The 26,117-nt window shown below is 43.9% G+C and overlaps 1 protein-coding gene across 4 annotated transcripts in view; it reads right to left on the bottom strand.

Moving 5' to 3' along the window:
- Positions 1-26,117, bottom strand: part of LOC140195857 (glutamate-rich protein 6-like) — a 69,889-nt gene that overhangs the window by 38,986 nt on the left and 4,786 nt on the right. For 2 of the 4 annotated variants that reach the window (XM_072254498.1, XM_072254499.1), the window contains exons 2-3: positions 6,501-6,586; positions 1,819-1,953 (exon numbers count right to left, since the gene is read on the bottom strand). In XM_072254498.1, the coding sequence (XP_072110599.1) occupies positions 1,819-1,953; positions 6,501-6,586 (221 nt within the window). Of the gene's footprint in view, positions 1-1,818; positions 1,954-6,500; positions 6,587-13,776; positions 13,846-17,851; positions 17,977-26,117 lie in introns of all 4 variants that reach the window. The other 2 variants (XM_072254496.1, XM_072254497.1) reach the window with 2 other exon arrangements.

The raw sequence follows: 26,117 nt of genomic DNA, 5'->3' as shown, positions 1-26,117 counted from the left end.
TTTTGGGTGCAAAAGCAGAAATTCTAGCCTGCAACATTTACTTTAGAACATTGAATTTCTCCTACAGGAGGAGGTAAAATATTTTAGGAGCTTCGTGCTCACTGTAATTATGCTCCACCAGTGTTGTGAATGGGACCAAATGAATAGTTTGTTACCTGGTATATCTAAAAGTTATTTTTCCCTGTCAGAAAGCAACAAATATACAGTGACATTGGAAATGTGAATACAAGATCACTCGCTTCAACTTTGCTTTGGGTTTGGACAAGGAGATTCAAATTATATTGGATGCAGCAACTTGGTTTAAAACTGCATTATGGAATTACATAATATGTACATGATATGTGGGTGGGCAATATGTTACTTTTTGTGAGGAGTTGGGGATTTCTGGTCTGATATCCTTGTTGGTGTTTTTCTGTGTGGGCAATCTCTTAGTTTTTTGTATGTGAGAGAGGGGGATTGAGGGTTTGATGTTATTGTTCCTTTTTTCTGTGAGGCAGGGCTTTGGGATTTTGGATGTTCTAGCTGCTGTTTTCCATATGGGAGATGTTAGACTTTCGTGCGAAGGAAGGGGTGGGGGGTATTTTGGAGTCTGTGAGTTTTGTTTCTTTATCCTTTTCATCTGGGCGAGGAGGTTGATGTCTTTTCTTTCAACAATACTCATGGCTTTTCTGCATTTCATGGCTATCTGGAGAAGACGAATATCAGAGTTGTACAGGCAGATATTGACAATAAAATGAACCTTTGACCCTTTGAATATTGATGCCAGTCTGAGTTTCTAATAGGCACATGAAAAACTGAGAAATGGAGGGCTATGTTGAAGGGAAGGGTTGGATTAATCTTAGAGTAGGTTAAAAGGTTGGCACAACATTGTGGGCCGAAGGGTCTGTACTGTGCTATAATATTCTATGCTCTATTGCTAATAGATCTGCCTCTACTAACTCACCTGGCAACTCATGCCATGCACTCATCACTCTCTTTGTTAAAAACATATCTCCCCTATACTTTCCTCCAATCACCTTAAGATCACGACCCTGCTAGAAGCCAATTCCAACCTGTGAAAAAGATCTCTGCCCACCCATTCATCTTATGCCTCTTATCATATTACGTGAAATATATTGTTTTGTGACAGCAGTGCAGCACAATGACATAAGATTATTATAAATTACAAGGATAAATAGTGCGTAAATATGGAGATATCCAATTTAATAAATTAGTCTCTCTCTTACATACAAGGAATTAATTCCTCACATTTAGTTTAACTAACATACGAGGGGTGATTGATAAGTTTGTGGCCTAAGGTAGAAGGAGTCAATTTTAGAAAACCTAGCACATTTATTTTTCATACATTTACACACTTAGTCCAGCGGTCGTGGAGCATACGGATTCCTTCTTTGTAGAAGTCGCTGTCTTGGACCTCCAGAAGTGGTCCACAGCAGGGGTGATTGATAAGTTTGTGGCCTAAGGTAGAAAGAGATGAGTTATTAACTTCAAACTTTCTGCATTTTCACTCAAAGAGTTGAACTGCACGTGCATGTAACAAGAGTTGTATAGCTCATCTCCTTCTACCTTAGGTCACGAACTTATCAATCACCCCTGCTGTGGACCACCTGGAAGTCCAAGACGCTCTCGTTACATGCACGTGCAGTTCAACTCTTTGAGTGATAATGCAGAAAGTTTGAAGTTAATAACTCATCTCCTTCTACCTTAGGCCACAAACTAATCAATCACCCCTCGTAGCATCATCTACTGGGCAATGTCAAAAACTAACGTTTAATTCCATACAATACATATGCTGAGATGATCATGAAAATGAAGTACCTCTGGGCTTAAAGCTTTGTAGTCTATTGGTTTCTCTCTGGACTCGTACTTATAAGCCAAAATAGTAGGGAGTCCAACACTGGGCAGCGTGTAAGGACAAGATCCAAACCTGCCGGGTTTTAGTTCATCAATAAACTTAAAAAAAGAAGAATAGTTAATATTAACAAAAAGCAATGAAGAGACTAAGCAGTAAAATAACAGTGGGTGTCTTTGATCAAATCCAAATCAAAACTTCAGCAGGCTGCACTTATCACCATAACATACCTTCTTCTCAGACATTATTTGTATTCTACCTGAGTGACCATTATAGTCAGCTCAAATCAACACAAATCTACTCTCAAAAATGAAATATAGCTTCACCCAGCTAAAGACTCATTGATTAAGTAAGTATCTATTTTACTCGCATATACAATCAGTGGCCGCTTTATTAGGTGCACCTGTGCGTTATACAAATATCTAATCAGCCAATCACATGGCAGCAACTCAATGCAAAAAAGTATGCAGGCATGGTCAAGAGGTTCAGAGTGTTCAGACCAACCTCAGAATGGAGAAGAAATGTGATCTCAATGATTGTGACCGTGGAATGATTATTGGTGCCAGACAGGGTAGTTTGAGTATCTCAGAAACTGCTGATCTCCTGGGATATTCACACACAACAGTTTCTGGAGTTTATAGAAAATGGTGGGGAAACAAAAAAAAAAATCAGATGAGCAGCATTTCTGTGGGTGAAAACGCCTTGTTAATGAGAGAATTCAGAGAATAGCAGACTGATTCAAGCTGACAGGAAGGTGACAGAGGTTTTAAATAGCCACGCGCTAAAAGATCTTCTCTGACTGCACAACCCATGAAACCCTGAAGTGGATGGGCTACAGCAGCAAGGGACGGCAAAAACACCCTCAGTGGCCTGCAGTGTATTGGGGAACTGATCACATCTGTTTTACTTCAGGGTACGTAAAGTCCACATTGTGTACCAACCAGAGGGAGCACTTGCAGCCTACACAGAACATAGAACATAGAATAGTACAGCACAGTACAAGCCCTTCGGTCCACAATGTTGTGCCAACCCTCAAACCCTGCCTCCTATATAAGCCCCCACCTTAGATTCCTCCATATACCTGTCTAGTAGTATCTTAAACTTCACTAGTGTATCTCCCTCCACCACTGACTCAGGCAGTGCATTCCACGCACCAACCACTCTCTGAGTAAAAAACCTTCCTCTAATATCCCCCTTGAACTTCCCACCCCTTATCTTAAAGCCATGTCCTCATGTATTGAGCAGTGGTGCCCTGGGGAAGAGGCGCTGGCTATCTACTCTATCTATTCCTCTTATTATCTTGTATACCTCTATCATGTCTCCTCTCATCCTCCTTCTCTCCAAAGAGTAAAGCCCTAGCTCCCTTAATCTCTGATCATAATGCATACTTTCTAAACCAGGCAGCATCCTGGTAAATCTCCTCTGTACCCTTTCCAATGCTTCCACATCCTTCCTATAGTGAGGTGACCAGAACTGGACACAGTACTCCAAGTGTGGCCTAACCAGAGTTTTATAGAGCTGCATCATTACATCGCGACTCTTAAACTCTATCCCTCGTCTTATGAAAGCTAATACCCCATAAGCTTTCTTAACTACCCTATCCACCTGTGAGGCAACTTTCAGGGATCTGTGGACATGTACCCCCAGATCACTCTGCTCCTCCACACTACCAAGTATCCTGCCATTTACTTTGTGCTCTGCCTTGGAGTTTGTCCTTCCAAAGTGTACCACCTCACACTTCTCTGGGTTGAACTCCATCTGCCACTTCTCAGCCCACTTCTGCATCCTATCAATGTCTCTCTGCAATCTTTGACAATCCTCTGCACTATCTACAACACCACCAACCTTTGTGTCGTCTGCAAACTTGCCAACCCAACCTTCTACCCCCATATCCTGGTCGTTAATAAAAATCACGAAAAGTAGAGGTCCCAGAACCAATCCTTGTGGGACACCACTAGTCACAATCCTCCAATCTGAATGTACTCCCTCCACCACCACCCTCTGCCTTCTGCAGGCAAGCCAATTCTGAATCCACCTGGCCAAACACACCTGGATCCCATGCCTTCTAACTTTCTGAATAAGCCTACCGTGTGGAACCTTGTCAAATGATCCATATAGATCACATCCACTGCACTACCCTCATCTATATGCCTGGTCACCTCCTCAAAGAACTCTATCAGGCTTGTTAGACACGATCTGCCCTTCACAAAGCCATGCTGACTGTCCCTGATCAGACCATGATTCTCTAAATGCCTATAGATCCTATCTCTAAGAATCTTTTCCAACAGCTTTCCCACCACAGACGTAAGGCTCACTGGTCTATAATTACCCGGACTATCCCTACTACCTTTTTTGAACAAGGGAACAACATTCGCCTCCCTCCAATCCTCCGGTACCATTCCCGTGGACAACAAGGACATAAAGATCCTAGCCAGAGGCTCAGCAATCTCTTCTCTCGCCTCGTGGAGCAGCCTGGGGAATATTCCGTCAGGCCCCGGGGACTTATCTGTCCTAATGTATTTTAACAACTCCAACACCTCCTCTCCCTTAATATCAACATGCTCCAGAACATCAACCTCATTCATATTGTCCTCACCATTATCAAGTTCCCTCTCATTGGTGAATACCGAAGAGAAGTATTCATTGGGGACCTCGCTCACTTCCACAGCCTCCAGGCACATCTTCCCACCTTTATCTCTAATCGGTCCTACCTTCACTCCTGTCATCCTTTTTTTCTTCACATAATTGAAGAATGCCTTGGGGTTTTCCTTTACCCTACTCGCCAAGGCCGTCTCATGCCCCCTTCTTGTTCTTCTCAGCCCCTTCTTAAGCTCCTTTCTTGCTTCCCTATATTCCTCAATAGACCCATCTGATCCTTGCTTCCTAAACCTCATGTATGCTGCCTTCTTCCACCTGACTAGATTTTCCACCTCACCTGTCACCCATGGTTCCTTCACCCTACCATTCTTTATCTTCCTCACCGGGACAAATTTATCCCTTACATCCCGCAAGAGATCTCTAAACATTGACCACATCTCCATAGTACATTTCCCTGCAAAAACATCATCCCAATTCACACCCGCAAGTTCTAGCCTTATAGCCTCATAATTTGTCTTTCCCCAATTAAAAATTTTCCTGTCCTCTTTGATTCCTACCTTTTCCATGATAATTATAAAGGACAGGGAGCGGTGGTCACTGTCCCCCAGATGCTCAACCACTGAGAGATCTGTGAGCTGACCTGGTTCATTACCTAGTACTAGATCTAGTCTGGCATTCCCCTGGTCGGCCTGTCCACATACTGTGACAGGAATCCATCCTGGACACACTTAACAAATTCTGCCCCATCTAAACCCTTTGAACTAATCAGGTGCCAATCAATATTAAGGAAGTTAAAGTCACTCATGATAACAACCCTGTTATTTTTGCATCTTTCCAAATTCTGCCTCCCAATCTGCTCCTCTGTATCTCTGCTGCTACCAGGGGGCCTATAGAATACCCCCAGTAGAATAACTGCTCCCTTCCTGTTCCTGACTTCCACCCATATTGACTCAAAAGAGGATCCTGCTACATTACCCATCCTTTCTGTAGCTGTAATAGTATCCCTGACCAGTAATGCCACCCCTCCTCCCCTTTTTCCGCCCTCTCTATCCCTTTTAAAGCACTGAAATCCAGGAATATTGAGAATCCATTCCTGCCCTGGTGCCAGCCAATTCTCTGTAATGGCCACTACATCATAATTCCATGTATGTATCCAAGCTCTCAGTTCATCACCTTTGTTCCTGATGCTTCTTGCATTGAGGTACACACATTTCAGCCCTTCTACCTTACTGTCTTTACACCATTTATCTGCTTCTCTTTCCTCAGAGCCTCTCTGTATGTTAGATCTGGCTTTACTCCATGCACTTCTTTTACTGCTCTATCGCTCTGGGTCCCACCCCCCTCGGAAATTAGTTTAAACCCTCCCGAACCATGCTAGCAAACCTACCTGCAAGGATATTGCTCCCCCTCGAGTTCAGGTGCAACCCATCCGATCTGTACAGGTCCCACCTTCCCCAGAAGAGATCCCAGTGATCTAAAAATCTAAAACCTGTATGCCTTCTCAGGAGTTTATGCTTATCTGAGATAGCATAGTGAAAGCCTACAACATGCTACAGATCAGTGTCTCTATCTGAGAAGCACGGTACATCCAGCAGGTACCGCACCACGTTGGTCTGTCTGGAGGGTGGTAGACTAATATCTGTGAATCTGACAGGCTGGGGCCAACAACTTGAGCTGAGGGGCCCAGAAGCTGCCTATACTAGAGCAGGAGACCTGTCTGTGCCTGTGAGGGAGTGGGTGAGGGATGGAAGGGCTTTGTATTGCTTTTGTTGTTTTGTTTTGATGGTGTTGTTGTTTGTGTTGCTCTGCTGGACATGCAATGATGGCGGCGAAACGTGTGGCGACATTTGCCCCCAGCACTTCCTTAGGTTGTGTTGGTCGTTAACGCATTTCACTGTATGTGTCAGTGTTCATCTGCTAAATAAATGAATCTGAACCTGAAAGGGAACAGAATATGTGAAAGCTGAGCTACTCCAGCACGGGTGAGTTTGTCTGACAAGAGATTGAGACAATGTGGAGCAGCGTGCAAAAGAGCATCAAACAGTCATACCTCAGTTTGAACAATGAGGTCCTCAAGGCTCCCTTTTGAGGTTGAGACAGTAAGATCACTTTCCAGGATTGAACCTCTGTCTTTTTCTGAAAGGAATGCAGAATATTCAGTCATCCAGTCATTGTCTGACACATGTGGGTACATTTGAGGAAGTTGCTTTAGCTAAGGTGGTGAATCTCAAACATTTCAAAGGTACATATAATGTCAGAGAAATGTATACAATATACATCCTGAAATGCTTTTTCTTCGCAACCTTCCACGAAAACAGAGGAGTGCCCCAAAGAATGAATGACAGTTAAATGTTGGAATCACAAAGTCCCCACCAGCTCTCTTCCCTCCCGCTCGTAAGCTGCAGCAAGCAACGACCCCTTCTCCCCCCACTGGCAAAAAAAGCATTGGCACCCGCCACCAAGCACCCAAGCGTGAACAAAGCAACAGCAAAGACACAGACTTGCAGTACTCGAAGGACTGCACAGTCACCCAATATTCGACACAGCACAGACTCTCTTCTCCCCAGTGAAATCTGTAGAATTCATTGCCACACATGGCTAAGTTATTGGATATATTTCAAGCAAAGGTTGGTAGGTTCTTGATTAATAAGGGTGCCAAAGATTATGAAGAGAAGGCGGGAGAACGGGGTTGAGAAGGTTAATAAATCTGCTGTGATGGAATGGTGGGACAGACTCGATGGGCCAAATGGCCTAATTCTACTCCTATATCTAATGGCCTTGTCATTTCAAAAGTACAGAGATGAGAAGCAATTTCTTTAGCCAGAAGGTGGTCAATCTGTGGAAATCATTGCCATAGATAGCTGGGGAGGCCAAGACATTGGGTATCTTTAAAGCAGACATTGATAGCTTCTTGATTAGTAAGGACATCAAAGATTACAAGGCAGAAGAATAGGATTGAGAAGGATAATAAATCAGCCATGATAGGATGGTGGAGCAGACTCGATGGGCCAAAGGGCCTAATTCTGCTCCTATGACCTAGGGTCTACAATATGTCAGGAGGAGGGGAGGAGAAGATGGCGGCGCGACGCAGCGCGTACAGCTGCTCCAAATGATATCGTATTTGTTAAATAGGGGCCATGCACAATCCTGATTTGATGGAGACGGACGTGAAGAAGCACCGAGGAACATCTGGAGAAACTTCTGAAATGCCTGCTTCACTGCCGCTGCTACTGTGCGATCAAGAATCTCCAGAGGGGAAGGCCCCAAATCCTCGGCCTTGCCTATTGCCTGTTGCCGGCGCTGGGGTCGGAGCACGCAGCAGAGATGGTGCTCGGTGCTTGGTGTCAGAGGGCTGGTCGGAGGCTCGAAGTTTTCGGACGGACTCAGAGTCCGACTGTGCTCGGGTGCTTCCAGGATGCTGCATCAGCAAGTTTAAGGCGCTGGAGGTTCATGGCAGGAAGAGTTTCTCCCTTCAACCGTCTGTGTGAGATGATGGGACTTTCGAGAGACTTTGAGACTTTTTTTTACGTGCCCATGGTCTGTTCTTCATCAAATTACGGTATTGCTTTGCACTGTTGTAACTATATGTTATAATTATGGGGTTTTTGTCAGTTTTTTTAGTCTTGGTTTGTCTTGTGTTTCTGTGATATCATTCTGGAGGAACAAATTGTATCATTTCTTAATGCATGCATTACTAAATGACAATAAGAGAGGACTGCGTGTCCTCATAATCTAATCTAATCTAAAATACTGTTCCGCTACAGCTGAATCTAAACCTGCAACAAGAATTGCTTTTAAATATGTGTGTTGGAATAACCACATAAACCAACAACAGTTATGTTCCCTCTTCTCTATACACTGTGTGAAGAATAATGAAACACTGGGAAAGTATCTTTGTGCTTCTACTAGTTACTCACCATGCCTGTTACAGAGTTAGTTGCTGTCATCACTTCATGAAGTTGGATATGGCCAGCAAACAAACTTTGCGGTGGAAAATCAGACCAAAGAGAAAATGACACTCAGGTTGCATTAGGAAGGCGACCGGTTTATAGACCATAACGTTGGAGAAGAATTTGACCATTCAGCCCATCAAGTCTGATCTGCCATTTGATTATGGCTAACCTACCTCCCTCTGAACCACATTCTACTGTCTTTGCCTGCAACCGTTAACACCCTGACTTATCAAGAACCTATCAACCTCCACCTTAAATACACTCAATGACAAAGCCACCTGTGGCAGCGGATTCCACAGGCTCAGCACTCTCAGGGTGAAGAAATTCTGATGTCTACGTATTGAAGCGGAGGTGGAAGCAAGGGGCTGAAGACGTGACAGTGTGAAAGGTAAATAAATAAAAAACTGTGCATCATACTCGTGATTTATCTCACAGAATAGTACCACGGTGGGGCGGTGGGGGGGAAGTTGGCGAAATGCCTTACGTGAATTAAGTCAGTACTCAGGATAAACTGAATAGACTGAGTAGAGATGGAAGAGAGATCACTGACATAATGGCTCAGTATGCGAGATGTCTAGACAATGTGTTTACTTGTTGGGAAGCCAAAACTCTATAGTTAGAAGAAATTTATGAAGTGGTGAAATTTGGAAATTAGCAGATGGAGAGGTCAGGAAACATAAAGTGGGGAAATGAGGTAGAGAAAGATGAGAGGGTGAAATGAAAGGATGTGTATGCTGACAGGGTGATAAGGAAGGTGGGAAGAAACTCTAGGTTCAATGTTCAAAGTAAATTTATAATGGAAGTATGTACAATACCGTGCTAGGGCTAGGGTTTCTAACACTTTGCACAGTACTGTAATAACTTTTTGAATTGCACTGTACTGCTGTCACAAAAAAAATCAAATTTCATGACATAGGTGAGTGCTGGTAATCCTGATTCTGATGTGGGCCTCTATTGTGGACTGAGAGTGGGAAGGGAGGCAGGGAGAGGGGAAACATGGTTGGCGAAAAGGGGAAGGGAGTGGGGAGGGAGCGGAAAGCACCAGGGAGACATTCTGTAATGATCAATAAACCAATTGTTTGGAATCAAATGACCTTGCCTCGTGTCTCAGGGCTGGGTGTTTCTGTACCCTCACCACACCCCACCCCTACCCATCTCTGGTACTCCTCTACCACTCATCACACACCCCTTCCATGGCACTCCACCCTCGCCATTCCTAACATCCTTTGCTCCCACCAGATTTACAAACTCGCTCTCTGCTCCATGTTGACAAATACACTACTGTGCAAATGTTTTAAACACCCTAGCTATATATATGCCTAAGATTTTTGCACAGTGCTGCATATGTCACCTTATACAATACTATGAGACTCATTTTCTTGCAGGCATTCAGGAAACAAAGAAATACAATAGAATCAACAAAAAACTGCACTCAGAGACTGACAATAAACTGGACTGGTCAAAGGACACTAAGGCTGTCTACAAGAAGGGTCAGAGCCGTCTCTATTTCCTGAGGAGACTGAGGTCCTTTAACATCTGCCGGACAATGCTGAGGATGTTCTACAAGTCTGTGGTGGCCAGTGCGATCATGTTTGCTGTCGCGTGCTGGGGCAGCAGGCTGAGGGTAGCAGACACCAACAGAATCAACAAACTCATTCGTAAGGCCAGTGATGTTGTGGAGATGGAACTGGACTCTCTGATGGTGGTGTCTGAAAAGAGGATGCTGTCCAAGTTGCACGCCATCTTGGACAATGTCTCCCATCCACTACATAATGTACTGGTTGGGCACAGGAGTACATTCAGCCAGAGATTCATTCCACCGAGATGCAACACAGAGCGTCATAGGAAGTCATTCCTGCCTGTGGCCATAAAACTTTACAACTCCTCCCTTGGAGGGTCAGACACCCTGAGCCAATAGGCTGGTCCTGGACTTATTTCCTGGCATAATTTACATATTACTATTTAACTATTCATGGTTTTATTACTATTTAATTATTTATGGTGCAACTGTAACAAAAACCAATTTCCCCCGGGATCAATAAAGTATGACTATGACTATGACTATGACAAGCAAACAATGTGCAAAAGAAGACAAACTGTGCAAATACAAAAAAAGAACAAACAATAAGCAAATAAATAAGACTCAGAACGAGTTACAAAGTCCTTGAAAGTGAGCCCATTGGTTGTGGAATAATTTCAGTGTTGAAGTGAGTGAAGTTAGCCATGCTGGTTCAGGAGCCTGATAATTAAAGTGTAATAGTTATTCCTGAATGTGGTTGAATGGGATTTAGGTCTCCTGTATCTCCTGCTGGAAGGTAGTAGCAAAAAAGAGGCCATGGACTGGGTGATGGGGGTTCTTGACGATGGATGCTGCTTCCTTGTGGCAGCGCTCCTTATAGATGTACTCAGTGGTGTGGAGAGCTTTTCCTGAGATGGACTGGGCTGTATCCACTACTTCTTGTTCTTGACCACTGGCGTTTTCATACCAGGCCACAATGCAACCAGTCAGTATACTCTCCGCCGTACATCTATAGAAGTTTGTCAAGCTTTTAGATGACATGCCAAATCTGCGCAGAATTCTAAAGAAGTAGAGGCTCATGTGGATTTAAATAGGAACATGGCTTACCTGGGCAGAAAGACCATTTTTTTGTGCCTTGCAATATAAAATCCATGATTTTAAGGCTCAGTTAGAGATCATTGCAGTGGGGAGGCTAAGAAGGTACATGAACAATCAATCATCTCATGTAGTGGAGAAACAAGATACGGTCCAGATTTGTGATCCTGTGATATCTCAAACGTTGAGACTTTATAAAGCACTGGTGAGGCCTACTTGGAGTATTGTGTGCAGTTTTGGTCCCCTTATTTTAGAAAGACTCGGCTGGTGTAGTGGCACCAACGTCGGATTTCGGGACGAAAGGTCCCGGGTTTGAATCCAGCCGGCTCCCCTGCAAGCTTTCCATCGTTGCTGGGTTACGAGCTGGTGATCTCTTTGGTAACTCACCCGGCAGAAGGCAGTGGCTGACCACTGCTGTAACTTGCCTCGTACGCGGTTCCCCACTACGTCAGAGAGGCGTGGAGGGAAATCGTCCGCTAACCGGAGAAACCCCGGATGCGACGTACCTTTCCTTTATCTTAGAAACTGGAGAGGGATCAAAGGAGGTTCATGAAAATGATTCCAGGATTGATTGGCTTGTAATATGAAGAGCGTTTAATGGCTCTGGGCCTGTATTCACTAGAATTCAGAAGAATGAGGGGTGACTCATTGAACCCTATTGAATGGTGAAAGACCTTGATAAAATGGATATGGAGAGGATGTTTCTCATGATGGGAGAGTCTAAGACCAAAGGACACAACCTCAGAATAGAGGAGTGTCCTTTTAGAATGGAGATTTCTTTAGCCAAGGAGTGGTGAATCTGAGGAAATCTTTGCTACAGGGTGTGGAGACCAACTCTTTATGTATATTTAAGGCAGAGGTTGATAGATTCCTAATTAGTCAGGACATGAAGGGATACCGGGGGCGGGGTGGAAGGCAGGAGATCGGGGCTGAGAGGGAAATTTGATCAGCAATGATGAAATGGTGGAGCAGACTTGATGGGCCAAATGGCCTAATTCTGTTTCTGTATCTTATGGTCTTAATGTTAATGGTTCTGAGGTGAACTTGGTAAGCTGAGCTAAAACAAGAAAAGGAACTGAAATTACAGATATGTCATAAAAATTCAGAAGTGGGGATCTCATTGAAACCTTTCAAGTGTTGAAAGGCCTAGACAGAGTAGATGTGGATAGGGTGTTTCCCATGGTGGGACAGTCTAGGACAAGAGGGCACAGCCTCAGCGGGCGCCCTTTCAAAACAGAGATGCGGAGAAATTTCTTTAGCCAAAGGGTGGTGAATTTGTGGAATTTGTTGCCACATGCAGCTGTGGAGGCCAGGTCGTTGGGTGTATTTAACGCAGAGATTGATAGGTTCTTGATTGGACACGGCATCAAAGGTTACGGGAAGAAGGCTGGGAATGGGTTGAGGAGGTGATAGAAAAAAAGAATCAGCCGTGATGGAATGGTGGAGCAGACTCGATGGGCCAGATGGCCTAATTCTGCTCCTATGTTTTATGGTCTTATGGTCTAAAATTGTTATCTCAAGATCTTTCACATTAGAGGATTTGTGACATTTTTATTTTTGTCCTATTGCAATAAGGCAGACCTATGTGCAGTAGCTTCCATGATCTCAAGGGCTTCCTATTCAATGAAGCACTCCCAGAGTGTAGAATCAAGGACACGACCCACCCAGCCAACACATCTTTCGTCCCTCTTCCCTCCGGGAGAAGGCTCAGGAGCTTGAAGACTCGTACGGCCAGATTTGGGAACAGCTTCTTTCCAACTGTGATAAGACCGCTGAACGGATCCTGACTCGGATCTGGGCCGTACCCTCCAAATATCCGGACCTGCCTCTCGGTTTTTTTGCACTACCTTACTTTCCATTTTCTATTTATGATCTATAATTTAAATTTTTAATATTTACTATCGATTTGTACTCCAAGGAGTGGGAAGCGCAGAATCAGGTATTGCTGTGATGATTGTACGTTCTAGTATCAATTGCTTGAGGACAATAAAGTATCAAATAAAGTAGTCACTGTTTATGGGAAATGGAGCAGCCAATTTGCATAGAACAAGCTCCCAGAAAACAGAATTATCATAATGATCAAATCACCTGCTTTTATGTATTGGTAATGGGACAAATGCACAATGGAACTCTGGAGATAACTCCCCGATTCTTGCTCTGTAAAGTGCTGTGGGATTTTTTTATTGCCAAATGGGAAAGCATTAGAAAGATAGCACCCCAGCAAAATGCAAAAAAAAAAGTTCAAAATCAATACAGGGCTAGAGTGTTAACTTTGACTTTTATGTTCGAGCATCTGGCGTGGTTTTTGAAGCCAACATTTTTAACTTACAAGTAGGAGAGTTTCCAGGTAACGGACCAATCAGACTCAGGAACAATCTGCTGGAGGAGCTCAGTGTGTCAAGTTGCATCTGTGGGAGAAAGGGATTGTCCTCGTGCAGGGTTTTGACCCAAAATGCTAAGAGTTTCTTTCCTCCAACAGGTGCTGTTGTGCCCACTGAATTCCACCAGCAGACTGTTGCTCCAGATTCCAGCATCTGCAATCTCTTGTGTCTCTCGTATATAGCTGGCCATGGATTTGGGTGTAGCATATGATTCCTTGTTTACATATAAACTTTGCACACAATCCAAGCACAAGGGATTGCACGTTTGCAAACAGCGTATTGATGGTGTTGGATGTTGGGGAGTGGTGATAAGAAAAGTTGAATCACATCTCTCTGAATGCCAGCCAGACATGAATGAACTCATATCAATAGAAATACCTGAGGCTTCGGAGTCGCCAAATGTGGATTCTTGTCCATCTCTTGCTTCATATACATCCCTTTGTTCGACTTGAGCAGTGATTGTAAAAAAACAATATGTCAAGCAAGTAAATGGTTTGGAAACAGATTTAGTAGAAACCATTATACTTCTATCCCATTATACCCATTTCGATTTGACTTCCCATCCCCATTCCAATTCTGACATGTCTGTTCTGGCCTCCTCTACTGCCAAGATAAGGCCAAACTCAGATTGAAAGAGCAATATCTCATATTCTGTCTGGGTAGCCTCTCACCTGATGACACGAACATTGATGTCTCTAACTTCTCATAATTCTCCCCCTTTCTCTTTTTTTCCCTATTCCTCATTCTGGTTACCCACTCTCCCCTTCTCTTCTCCTCACCGGCCCATCAGCTTGCTCCAGTGCCCCTCCTCCTTCCCTTTCTCCCATAATCTACTGTCCTCTCTCATCAAATTCCTTCTTCTTCAGCCCTTAACTTCTTCCACTGATCACCTTTCAGCTTCTCACTTCATCCCCACTCCCCCACCCATCCACCTTCCCTGTCACCTGCCAATTTGTATTCTTTACCCTCCCTCCAGCTCTTTATTCTGGTTTCAGGCCCCTTCCTTTCTAGGCCTGATGAATGGTCTCAGCCCATAACATTGACTATTGATTCCCCTCCATAGATGCTGCCTGACTCACTGAGTTCTTTTAGCAGTTTTTGTGTGTGATCTTCCTTTATTTTATTTCTACTGTAACTTTGAGAAACAAAAAGCAGTAATAGGATCAAACACAGGGAAACACATTGTAATAAAACTGACTATTGTAATAGAATAAACCATTTCTTGGAACATAAAAATCAATTCTTTTCAGAAATATGGCAGGAAATTGCCTTATGTCATCAAGTATTTCCTAAAATGCAGTTGGTAGCCTATCAGCTACAAATCCTCAAAGAGTTGCAGGATCTGCCTTCGGCAAACACCAGTGCTGATTCTGCTCAGCAAGACAGACCGTGATGGAGATCACCTGATTTTGATCAGAAAAAGCTGCAGATGGTTGTAATCTCAGCCAGGGTCGTAATGGGCACTGGACTCCCCATTATCGAGGGTATCTTCAAAAGGTGATGCCTCAAGAAAGCAGCATTAAGGACCTCACCACCCAGGACATGCCTTCTTCTCATTACAACCATCAAGGAACAGTTACAGGAGACACACACTCTACGTTTTAGGAATAGCCTCCTCAGATTTCTGAATGGACAATGAACTACCCCATGACCATCACCTCACTTTTTTCCCTCTTTGTTTGCACTATTTATTTAATTTATTTTAATATATATATCTTATAGTACTTTATAGTACTTTTTACGTATTGCACTGTACTGCCACTGTAAAACAACAAATGCAAAAAAAGGGGCACTAATATGGTGAAATAAAATTTTTATAGCAGGAAGGTAATTGATTAGGTCACTCAATTGGGACTAGAAATAAATAGCAGTGGAAGTAGGTCATAAGACAGAAGAGCTAAATTAGGCCATTTGGCCTATTGAATCTACTCCACCATTCCATCTTGGCTGAATTATTTTCCCCTTTTCCCCGTAACCTATGACGCCCTTACTAAGAAAGAACCTATCAACCTCTGCTTTAAATGTACCCAGTGACTTGATCGTCTGCAGCAATGACTTCCACAGATTCACCATCCTCTGGCTAAAGAAATTCTCCCTCATTTCTGTTCTAAGGGGACATCCTTGTATTCTGAGCCCGTGCTTTCCAGTCCTAGACGCCCCCACTGTAGGAAATATCCTCTCCACATCCGCTCTATCGAGGCCTTTCAATATTCGATAGGTTTCAATGAGATCTCCCTTCATTCTAGTAAACCCTAGTGAGTGCAGACTGGGAGGCCTCAAACGCTCCTTCTTGTAAACCCCAGTGAGTACAGGCCTAGAGAAGTTCCTGGCTGATCTGCTTTAGTGACATTTTCCTGCACTATCTCCTTCTGCTTTGACTCCCTGAGCGTCCAGATTTCCATTGGTCTCTGTGTTGAATGAATTTAACAAATGAGCTTCTGTGGCCTTGCAGGAATGGAGAATACTGCTCTCTGAGTGAGGAGACATCTCCTAATCTCAAGCAACACACACAAAATGCCGGAGGAACTCAGCAAGACAGGCAGCATCTATAGAAATGAATTAACAGTCAAGATTTTGGGACCAGACGCTTCTTCAGGACTGGAAGTAAGGGGGAAGACACTAACATAAAAAGAAGGGGGGGGGGAGGAGAAGGAGGACAACTAAAAGGTGGTAGATGAAGCCAGGTGGGTGGGAAAGGTAAAGGGCTGGAGAGGAAGGAATGTGATAGGAGAGGAGAGTGGACCATAAGAGAAAGGGAAGGACGAGGGGAACCAAGGGGAGGTGATAGGCAGGTAAGAAGAGCTGAGAGGTCTTATCTCTGTCTTAAATAAGCTACCTGTTATCCAAAGACTATGAACCTTGATTCTAGGTTTCTCAGTCAAGCGTTGTAAGAATGTTGTAAGCTTCAGTGAGACCTTCTCTCATTCCTACAAACCCTAGTGGATACTGGATGAGTCTAGTCTATCTCTCCACATGTGGCAAAGCACACATCCTAACCACCAGTTCAGTGAACCATTTCTACACCCCCCCCCTACACTCAGTGGTCACTGTATTGGGTACATCTGCTCATTAACAAAATAACTAATCAGCCGATCATGTGGCAGCAACTCAATGCATAAAAGCATGCCAGATATGGTCAAAGAGGTTCAGTTGTTGTTCAGGTAAAACATCAGAATGGGCAAGAAATATGATCTAAATGGCTTTGATCGTGGAATGATTGTTGGTGCCAGATGGGGCGGTTTGAGTATCTCAGAAAATGCTGATCCCCTGTGGTTTTCATAGACAACAGTCCCTAGAGTTTATGGAGAATGGTGCGAAAAGCAAAAAAAAAGTCCGGTGAGTGACAGTTAATGAAAGAGATCAGAGGAGAATGGCCAGGCTGGTTCAAGCTGGCAGGAAGGCAACAGCAATTCAAGCAACCATGTGCTACAGCAGTATTGTGCAGAAGACCACGAACGTGCACTCAGATGTCACTTTATTAGGTACCAGATGTACCCAATAAAGCAGCCGCTGAGTGTAGATTGGTGAATGGCTCTGGGTCCCAAGGCAAGGTTCAATGTTCAAAGTTAATTTATCATCAAAGTACATAAGTGTCACCATACACAACCCTGAGATTCATTTTCCTGTGGGTATATTCAATAAGTCCATAAAGAATCAATGACAGACGCACCAATCTAACCTAAAAAAAAACTTGAGTGTTCAACCAGAGTGCAAAAGGCAACAAACTTTGCAAATACAAAAAGAAAGAAATAATAATTATAAATTAATTAAGCAATAAATAGAGAGAAGACATAAGCAGCAACACACACACACTGTTGGAGGAATTCAGCAGGTCAAGGCAGAAGAGGAATTGCTGACATTTTGAAACATTGACAACTACTTCCCCTCCACAGATGCTGAGGTTTTCAGCATCTGCAGGCTCTAGGATATCCACTTAAAAGGCAGCAAAGGCTAGAAATACCCAGCAGTTCAGGCCACATCTGTTAGACCTGGTGATATTGGTCCTGAGGTTCTTTGGAAGTCAAGGATGAGGCCTAAAACTTGGTGGTTACAGCTGCTTTAAGTGTTACAAGAACAAAGAACAAATAAAGAAAAGAAGACAAAGAAAAAATAAGTTGTGGTTGTCTCATACTCGGACTGGAGCTAACATTCCAGTGATGATTAACTCAGATTCAAGTTTTGGGAGACTTGCTGCAGAGAAACTGAGAAGCTTCGAAAAAATACAGGATCAGCTTTGCTATAATTACTAGTAAATTCACAAGTAATTTTTCTACGCCGTATACAGGTGATCATATAAAAATGATCATCAACCATAGGAAAAATTAAACTATAATAAATTACAAGGAAATAACAATTCTACACCAACAGAAGTTCTGCCATTTCAGGTCAGCGACCCTTTAGTTTTTCTCCAATATTTTCCAGTTTCTCTTCTAGCCGCGGCACAATATCTTACCGATTTTTCTGTGACTGAGAAGCCAGCTGGGATCTGTCTGAGTCAAAACCGACGTTAGTGGGCGCTCAGGAGTAGCAAGGCTTTCAGCAGGAGAATCCAGGACTGGCAAGCTGACTTCACTAGTGCTAGTTCATAAAAATGTTACGTTACATACAGACAGTGCAAAATAATTTTATCGTTCTTATTAAGTGGAATTTACAGACCTTTAACTTCTGTCTCTTTAGTTTTAAAGCTCATGGGAAATGGGATTGTTCTGACAGCTAGCATAGATTTGATGGGTTGAATGGTCTCATTCTATGTCGAATACACTCAGTGGTCACTTATTTAGGTACACCTGCTCATTGATGCAAAAATCTAATCAGCCAATCATGTGATAGCAACATAGTGCATAAAAACTTGCAGATGAGGTTTTGGACACTGTGATGATGGTGGCCACCTCGCAGCCTGTGGGGTGGTGGACTGTTCCATTGAGATGATGAAGATGTTTGTTTGAACCTCTGTCAATCGGGCTGCACAGTCCCTCAGCACCTGAACATGGCAAGCAGTAGTCTATTAACAAATTGGGAAGTTCTGGGGGAAAAAAGATTACACTCAGTATCCTCTTTATTAAGTGCCTCCCATACCTGATAAAGTGATCACTGAGTCTATATTCCAAATGGTAAACCTGTTAATGTCCTGACCGGAAAATGGCACCTCTGACAGTCAGTCCATTTAAGAATAAGGGATCACCATTGCATGCAGAGCAATCTCAGTAATTTTGATGATAAATATTGAATAAAGATTAACTTTGTCACATGTACATTGAAACATCAAAACATAGAGTGAAATGCATCGTTTGCATCGACGACCAACACAGTTTGAGGATGTGCTGAGGGCAGCCTGTATGTATCGCCACATTTTTGGTGCCAACATTGCATGCTCCACAACTTACTAATCCTAACCAGTACATCTTTGGAAAGTGGGAGGAATCTCGAACCTCGCCGAGCACCTATGCTCTGTCTGCCAAAGAAAGCGAGATCTCTCTGTAGCCACCCACTTCAATTCCACTTCCCATTCCCATGTCTGTCCATGGGCTCCATACTGCTATGAAGAGGCCACACTTTGGTTGGATGGGCAACACCTAATATTCTGTCTGGGTAGCCCCAACATAATGGCATGAACATCAATTTCTTGAACTTCTGGTAATTGCCTCCTCTCCCCCTCTCCTTCACCATTCCCTATTCCCATTCCCCTCTCTCACCTTATCTTCTTACCTGCCCATCACCTCCCTCTGGTGCTCCTCCCCCTTCCCTTTCTTCCATGGTCTTCCACCCTCTCCTATCAGATTCCCCCTTTTCCAGCCCTTTATCTCTTTCACTAATCAACTTCTCATCTCTTCACTTCACCCCCTCTCTTCTCCCGGTTTCACCTATCACCTACCACCTTGTACTTCTTCCTCCCTTCCCCCCACATTCTTACTCCGACTTCTCCCGTTCCTTTCCAGTCCTGAAGAAGGGTCGCAGCCCAAAATGTCGATTGTTTATCTTTTCCATACGTGCTGCCTGGCCTGCTCAGTTCCTCCAGCATTCTGTGTGTATTGTTTTGGATCTCCAGCACCTGCAGATCTCGTGTTTGTGATTCTATCCATGCTCATATCTTTCCTGTAACACCATGGGCTCTTTTCTTGTTAAGCAGCCTCACGTGCATCACCTTGTCAAAGTCCTTCTGAAAATCCAAGTATACACGATCCACTGACTCCCCTTTGTCTATCCTGCTTGTTATTTCCTCAAAGTATTCCAACAGATTTGTCAGGCAAGACTTCCCCTTGAGGAAACCATGCTGTCTTTGGCCCATTTTGTCAGCGCCTCCAAGTACCCCAAAACCTCATCCTGAATAATTGACTCCAACATCTTCCCAGCCACTGAAATCAGGCTAACTGGCCTATAATTTTCTTTCTTCTGCCTCTCTCCCTTCTTAAAGAGTGGAGTAACATATGCAACTTTCCAGTCCTCCAGAACCATTCCAGAATCTAGCTCTGGAAAGATCATTACTAATGCCTCCACAATCTCTTCAGCTACTGCTATAAAGTCCATCTAGTCCAGCTGACTTACCTCATTCAGACCTTCCAGTTTTCCAAGCAACTTCTCCTTAGAAAGAGCTACTACACTCATTCTGCCCCCTGAGACGCTCAAATTTCTGGCAAACTACTATTGTCTTCCACAGTGAAGACTGACACAAAATACTTATTAAGTTTGTCTGACATTTATTTGCCCCCATTACTACCTCCTCAGAGTCATTTTACAGCGGTCCAATATATTCTCTTGCCTCCCTTTTATTCCTTATACAGTATATCTGAAAAAAACTTTATGTATCCTCTTCTGTATTATTGGCTAGCTTCCCTTCATATTTCATCTCTTCTTTCCTTATAGCTTGTTAGTTACTTTCTGTTGATTTTTTAAAGCTTTCTAATCCTTTAACTTCCCACTAATTTTACTATATTATGTCCCCTTTTGCTTTTATGCTGACTTTGACTTCCCTTGTCAGCCGCAGTTGCCTCATCCTCCCTTCAGAATATTTCTTCATCTTCGGGATGTATCTATCCTGCACCTTCTGAATTGTTCCCAGAAACTTCAGCCATTGCTGTTCTACCATGATCCCTGATAGTGTCCCTATCCAGTCAACTTTGGCAAGTTCCTCTCTCATACCTCTGTAATTCCCCTTACTCAAATGAAATACAAACACTTCTGACTTCAGCTTCTATTTCTCAAATAGCAGGGTGAGGTCTATATTAAGATCACTGCCTCCTGAGGGTGCCTTTACTTTAAGCTCCTTAATCAAATCTGGGTTATTACCTAACACCCAATCTAGATTTGTTATTTCCTAGTGGGTTCAACCACAATCTGCTCTAAAATACCCTCTGATAGACATTTTACAAATTCCCTCTCTTGGGATCCAGCACCAATTCGATTTTCCTGATCTACCTGCATATTGAAAACTCCCTTGACTATCATAATATTGCCTTTTCTATCCCCGGTTGTAATTTGTATCCCACATTGTGGCTACTGTTTAGATGCCTGACCATAACTCCCATCAGACTCTTTTTACCTTGCATTTTCTTAACTCTACCCACAATGATTCTACATTTTCTGATCCTATGTATGCAGACATGGTCAAGAGGTTCAGTTGCTGTTCAACCAAACATCAGAATGGGGAAGAAATGTGATCTAAATGACTTTGACCGTGGAATGATTGTTGGTGCCAGACAGGGTGGTTTGAGTATCTCAGAAACTGATCCCCTGGGATTTCCATGCACAACAGTCTCTGGAGTTTACAGAGAATGGTGCAAAAAGCAACCACTGCAGCAGTAGTTCTGAGTGAAAGCACCTTGTTAATCAGAGAGGTCAGAGAAGAATGGCCAGACTGGTTCAAGCTGACAGGAAGGTGACAGTAACTCCGATTACCACATGTAATTACAGTGGTGTGCCGAAGGGCATTTCTGAATTCACAGCACATTGAACCTTGAAGTAGATGGGCTACAACAGCAGAAGACCTCGAATGTACACTCAGTGGCCACTTTATGAGGTACATGAGGTACCATTGAGTATACATGGCAGGCTGAAGTGCAGAGGCTAACATTGCAAAAACAACAATCTAACTGGTAAACAATAAGTACTGAAAAGGTAAATAAAATAGAACATGTGTTCCAGTTTCTTTCCACATCCGAAAGACATACAGGATAGTGGATTATTTGACTGCTGTAGATTGCCCCTAGTGAGTTGTAGAATCTTGAGGGAGTTGATGGCAATCTGAGGAGAGAAAAAATGGGAATAGCGTGCATGGGTGGTTGATGGTCAGGATGGATTTTGTGGGCCGAAGGGCCTGGATTCCCAATGTGTCTCAATGACTCTGACAGCCAGTTTGGAAACTTATTTTGCCGTACTTTACAGTTTCCCTTATCTCTTTTGAAATCCACTTATAGAACATAGAAATCTACAGCACATTACAGGCCCTTTGGCCCACAAAGTCGTGCCGACCATGCAACCTACTCTAGAAACTGCTGAGAATTTCCCTAGCGTATCACCTATTTTTCTAAGCTCCGTGTACCTATCTAAGAGGCTCTTAAAAGACCCCATTGTATCTGCCTCCACCACCGTCGCTGGCAGCCCATTCCACGCATTCATCACTCTCTGTGTGAAAACTTACCCCTGACATCTCCTCTGTACCTACTTCCAAGCACCTTAAAACTATACCCCCTCGTGTTAGCTACTTCAGTCCTGGAAAAAAACCTCTGGCTATCCACACAATCAATGCCCCTCATCAGCTTATACACCTCGATCAGGTCACCTCTCATCCTTCATCGCTCCAAGGAGAAAAGGCCAAGTTCACTCAAACTATTCTCATAAGGTACATCCTCCAATCCAGGCAATATCGTTGTAAAACTCCTCTGCACTCTCCCTATAGTACCCACATCCTTCCTGTAGTGAGGTGACCGGAACTGAACACAATACTCCAAGTGGGGTCTGACCCAGGTCTTATATAGCTGTAACGTTACCTCACGGCTCTTGAACTCAATCCCACGGTTGATGAAGGCCAACACACCATACGCCTTCTCAACAACACTGTCAACCAGCGCAGCAGCTTTGCGTGTCCTATGGATACGGATCTCAAGATCACTCGGATGCTCCACAATGCCAAGTGTCTTACCATTAATATTACACTCAGTCCTCAAATTTGACCTATCAAAATGAACCACTTCACACTTATCTGGGTTGAAGTCTATCTGCCACTACTCAGCCCAGTTCTGCATTCTATCAATATCCCGCTGTAACCTCTGACAACCCTCCAGACTGTCCAGAACACCCCCAATCTTTGTGTCATCAGCAAACTTACTAACCACCCTTCTACTTCTTCATCCAGGTCATTTATAATAATCACAAAAAGGTGGGGTCCCAAAACAGATCCCTGCAGAACACCACTGGTCACCGACCTCCATGTAGAATATGAACCATCTACTGCCACCCTTTGCCTTCTGTTGGCCAGCCAATACTGGATCCACAAAGCAAAGTCTCCTTGGATCCCATGCCTCCTTACTTTCTGCAGGAGCCTTGCACGGGGAACCTTATCAAATGCCTTACTGAAATCCATATACACTACATCCACTGCTCTACCTTCATCAACATGTTTTGTTACATTCTCAAAGAATTCAATCAGGCTTGTAAGGCATGACCTGTCCCTGACAAAGCCATGCTGACCATCCCCAATCAGATTATGTCTCTCCAAATGCTCATAAACCTGCCTCTCAGGATCTTCTCTAACAACTTGCCCACCACTGAAGTCAGACTCACTGGTCTATAATTTCCTGGGTTATCTCTACTCTCTTTCTCGAACAAGGGAACAACATTTGCAACCCTCCAATCCTGCAGTACTTCTCCCGTCCCTAGTCATGATGCAAAGATCATTGCAAGAAGCTCAGCAATGTCTTCCCTCGCTTCCCACAGTAGCTTGGGGTATATCTCATCTGCTCCCAGTGACTTACCTAATTTAAAGCTTTTTAAAAGCTCCAGCACATCCTCTTTCTTAATGTCTCTATGCTCAAGCGTTTCAGTCCGCTGTAAGTCATCCCCACAATTGGCAAGGTCTTTTTCCCTGGTGAGTACTGAAGCAAAGTATTCATTAAGTACCTCCGCTACCTCCTCCGACTCCATGCACACATTTCCACTATCGTACCCGATGGGTCCTATTTTTAAACGGCTCATCCTCTTGCTCTTCACATACCTGTAGAATGCTTTGGGGTTTCCCTTAATCCTGCTCACCAAGGCCTTCTCATGGCCCCTTCTGGCTCTCCTAATTCCATTCTTAAACTCCTTCCCAGCAAACTTGTAATTTTCTAGAGCCCCGTCAGCACCTGGTTTCTTGAAACTTTCGTAAGCTTTTCATTTCTGCTTAACTGAATTTTCTACATCCTTTGTACACCATGGTTCTTTAACCCTACCAGCCTTTCCCTGCCTCAACGTAACATACCTATGCAAAGCACCATGCAAATATTCCCTGAACATTTACCACGTTTCTTCAGTGCATTTCCCTGAGAACATGTGCTCCCAAGTTCCTCCCTAACAACATCATATTTTCCCCTACCCCAATTAAACGTTTTCCCAAATTGTCTGCTCCTATCCCTCTCCAGCGCTATGGTGAAGCAGAAAGAGTTGTGGTCACTATCTCCAAAATGCTCTCCCACCGAGAGATCTGACACCTGACCAGGCTTATTTCCCAATATCAGATCAAGTACAGCCTCTCCTCTCGTTGAGTTACCTACATATTGCGTCAGAACACCAAACAAACTCCACCCCATCTAAACCGCTTGCTCTGAGGAGATGCCAATCAATATTTGGAAAGTTAAAATCTTCCATCACAACAACCCTATTATTATTGCACTGTTCCAGAATCTGCCTCCTTATATACACCTCAATGTCCCTGTTACTATTGGGGGGGGCAGGTCTATAAAAATACACCCAGTAGAGTTATTGCCCCCTTCCCGTTTCTGACTTCCACACGCACTGACTCAGTACACCATCCCTCCACGACTTCCTCCTTTTCTGCAGCCGTAACACTATCCCTGATTAGCAATGCTACACTCCCATCTCTTTTCGCTCTCTGTTCCTTTTGCAACACCTAAAACCTGGCACACTCAGCAGCCATTCCTGCTCCTGAGACATCCAAGTCTCTGTAATGGCCACAATGCCACAGTTCCACATATTGATCCATGCTCTAAGTTCATCCACCTAGTTTATGATACTCCTTGCATTAAAATAGACACATCTCAAACCATCAGGCTGAGTGCATCTTTGCTCTACCATCTACCTATCCTTCCTCACAAACTCCCTACAAGCTCCAGCCTCCTCATCCTCTGCCTCGTCACTTCGGTTCCCAACCCCTCTGCAAATCTAGTTAACCCTCTCCAACAGCATTAGTAAACCTCCCTGCCGGGATATTGGCCCCCCTCGGATTCAAGTGCAACCCGTCCTATTTGTACAGGTCACACCTGCCCCAGAAGAGGTCCCAATGATCCAAAATTCTGAATCCTTGCTCCCTGCTCCAATCCTTCAGCCACGCATTTATCCTCCACCTTATTCTATTCCTATACTCAGTGTCGTGTGGCACAGGCAGCAATCCCAAGATTACTACCTTTGAGGTCCTGCTTCTCAGCTTCCTTCCTAACTCCCTCTATTCTGCTTTCAGGACCTCCTCCTTCTTCCTATGTATGTCGTTGGTACCAATATGTACCACAACCTCTGGCTGCTCACCCTCTCATTTCAGGATATTGTGCATGTGCCCAGAAATATCATGAACCCTGGCACCTGGGAGGCAAACTACCATCTTTGTTTCTTTTTTGTGTCCACAGAATCACCTCTCTGTCCCCCTAACTACAGAGTCCCCTATTACCACTGCCTCCTCTTCCGTTCCCTACCCTTCCGAGCCACACGGGCCAGAGGCACGGCCACTGTTGCTTCCCCCAGTAGGTCATTCCCGCCCCCCCCCCCGGAAAATGGAGTACTTATTATTAAGGGGGACAGCCACAGGGGTGCTCTTCACTACCTGACACCCTCCCTTCCCTTTCCTGATGGTCACCCACTCCTGTAGCTACTGCCTATCACTGCTTCACTTTCCCTAACAAGCTGAAGGTCATCGACCTGCAGCTCCAGGTCCTGAACTCAATGTACCTGGCACAGATGTGACCATCATGGAGGCTGGAAGTCTCCCAGACATCCCACATCTGACACCCAGAACAGAAAACTGGCCTCGCAGTCATACCCACTATTCTAATGTGCCAAGCCCCGTGAGACGCTCCTTTTTTAAACTCTCCTCCCCAACCTGTGCAAAGCTCACTCTCTCTTCGAATCGATTGGTCCGCCGCTAATGGTAGAATTATAATTATTAACAATTTTTGGACAACTCAGCAAAAAATTTCCTCCTTTGACTTGGGGGGCAACGTCTGTAAATTTGTGGCTTCTATAAACCCCTTTCTACTTACAGAAATTTCTAGAAATCAGGCCACTCCTCGTATAATGAGATAACCTCATTGAAGCTGCTCTGCTGAGGACAGGCAGTCTAAACACCGCATAGTTTGCCTTGATTCGTGAACAGATCTTGATTGCCCTCCTGCATTTCATGTCTTACTTTGTATTTTAATTATTAATAGAGAGCACAGCCCAGGAACTGCGCCATCAGCCCAGAGAGTGGTGCCAAGCTAATTAAATTAGTAATCACGTGGCCAACTAAACGAATCTCT

Source organism: Mobula birostris, chromosome 4, assembly GCF_030028105.1.
Source record: "Mobula birostris isolate sMobBir1 chromosome 4, sMobBir1.hap1, whole genome shotgun sequence".
NCBI lineage: Eukaryota > Metazoa > Chordata > Chondrichthyes > Myliobatiformes > Myliobatidae > Mobula > Mobula birostris.
This window is presented reverse-complemented; position numbering and strand designations above follow the sequence as displayed.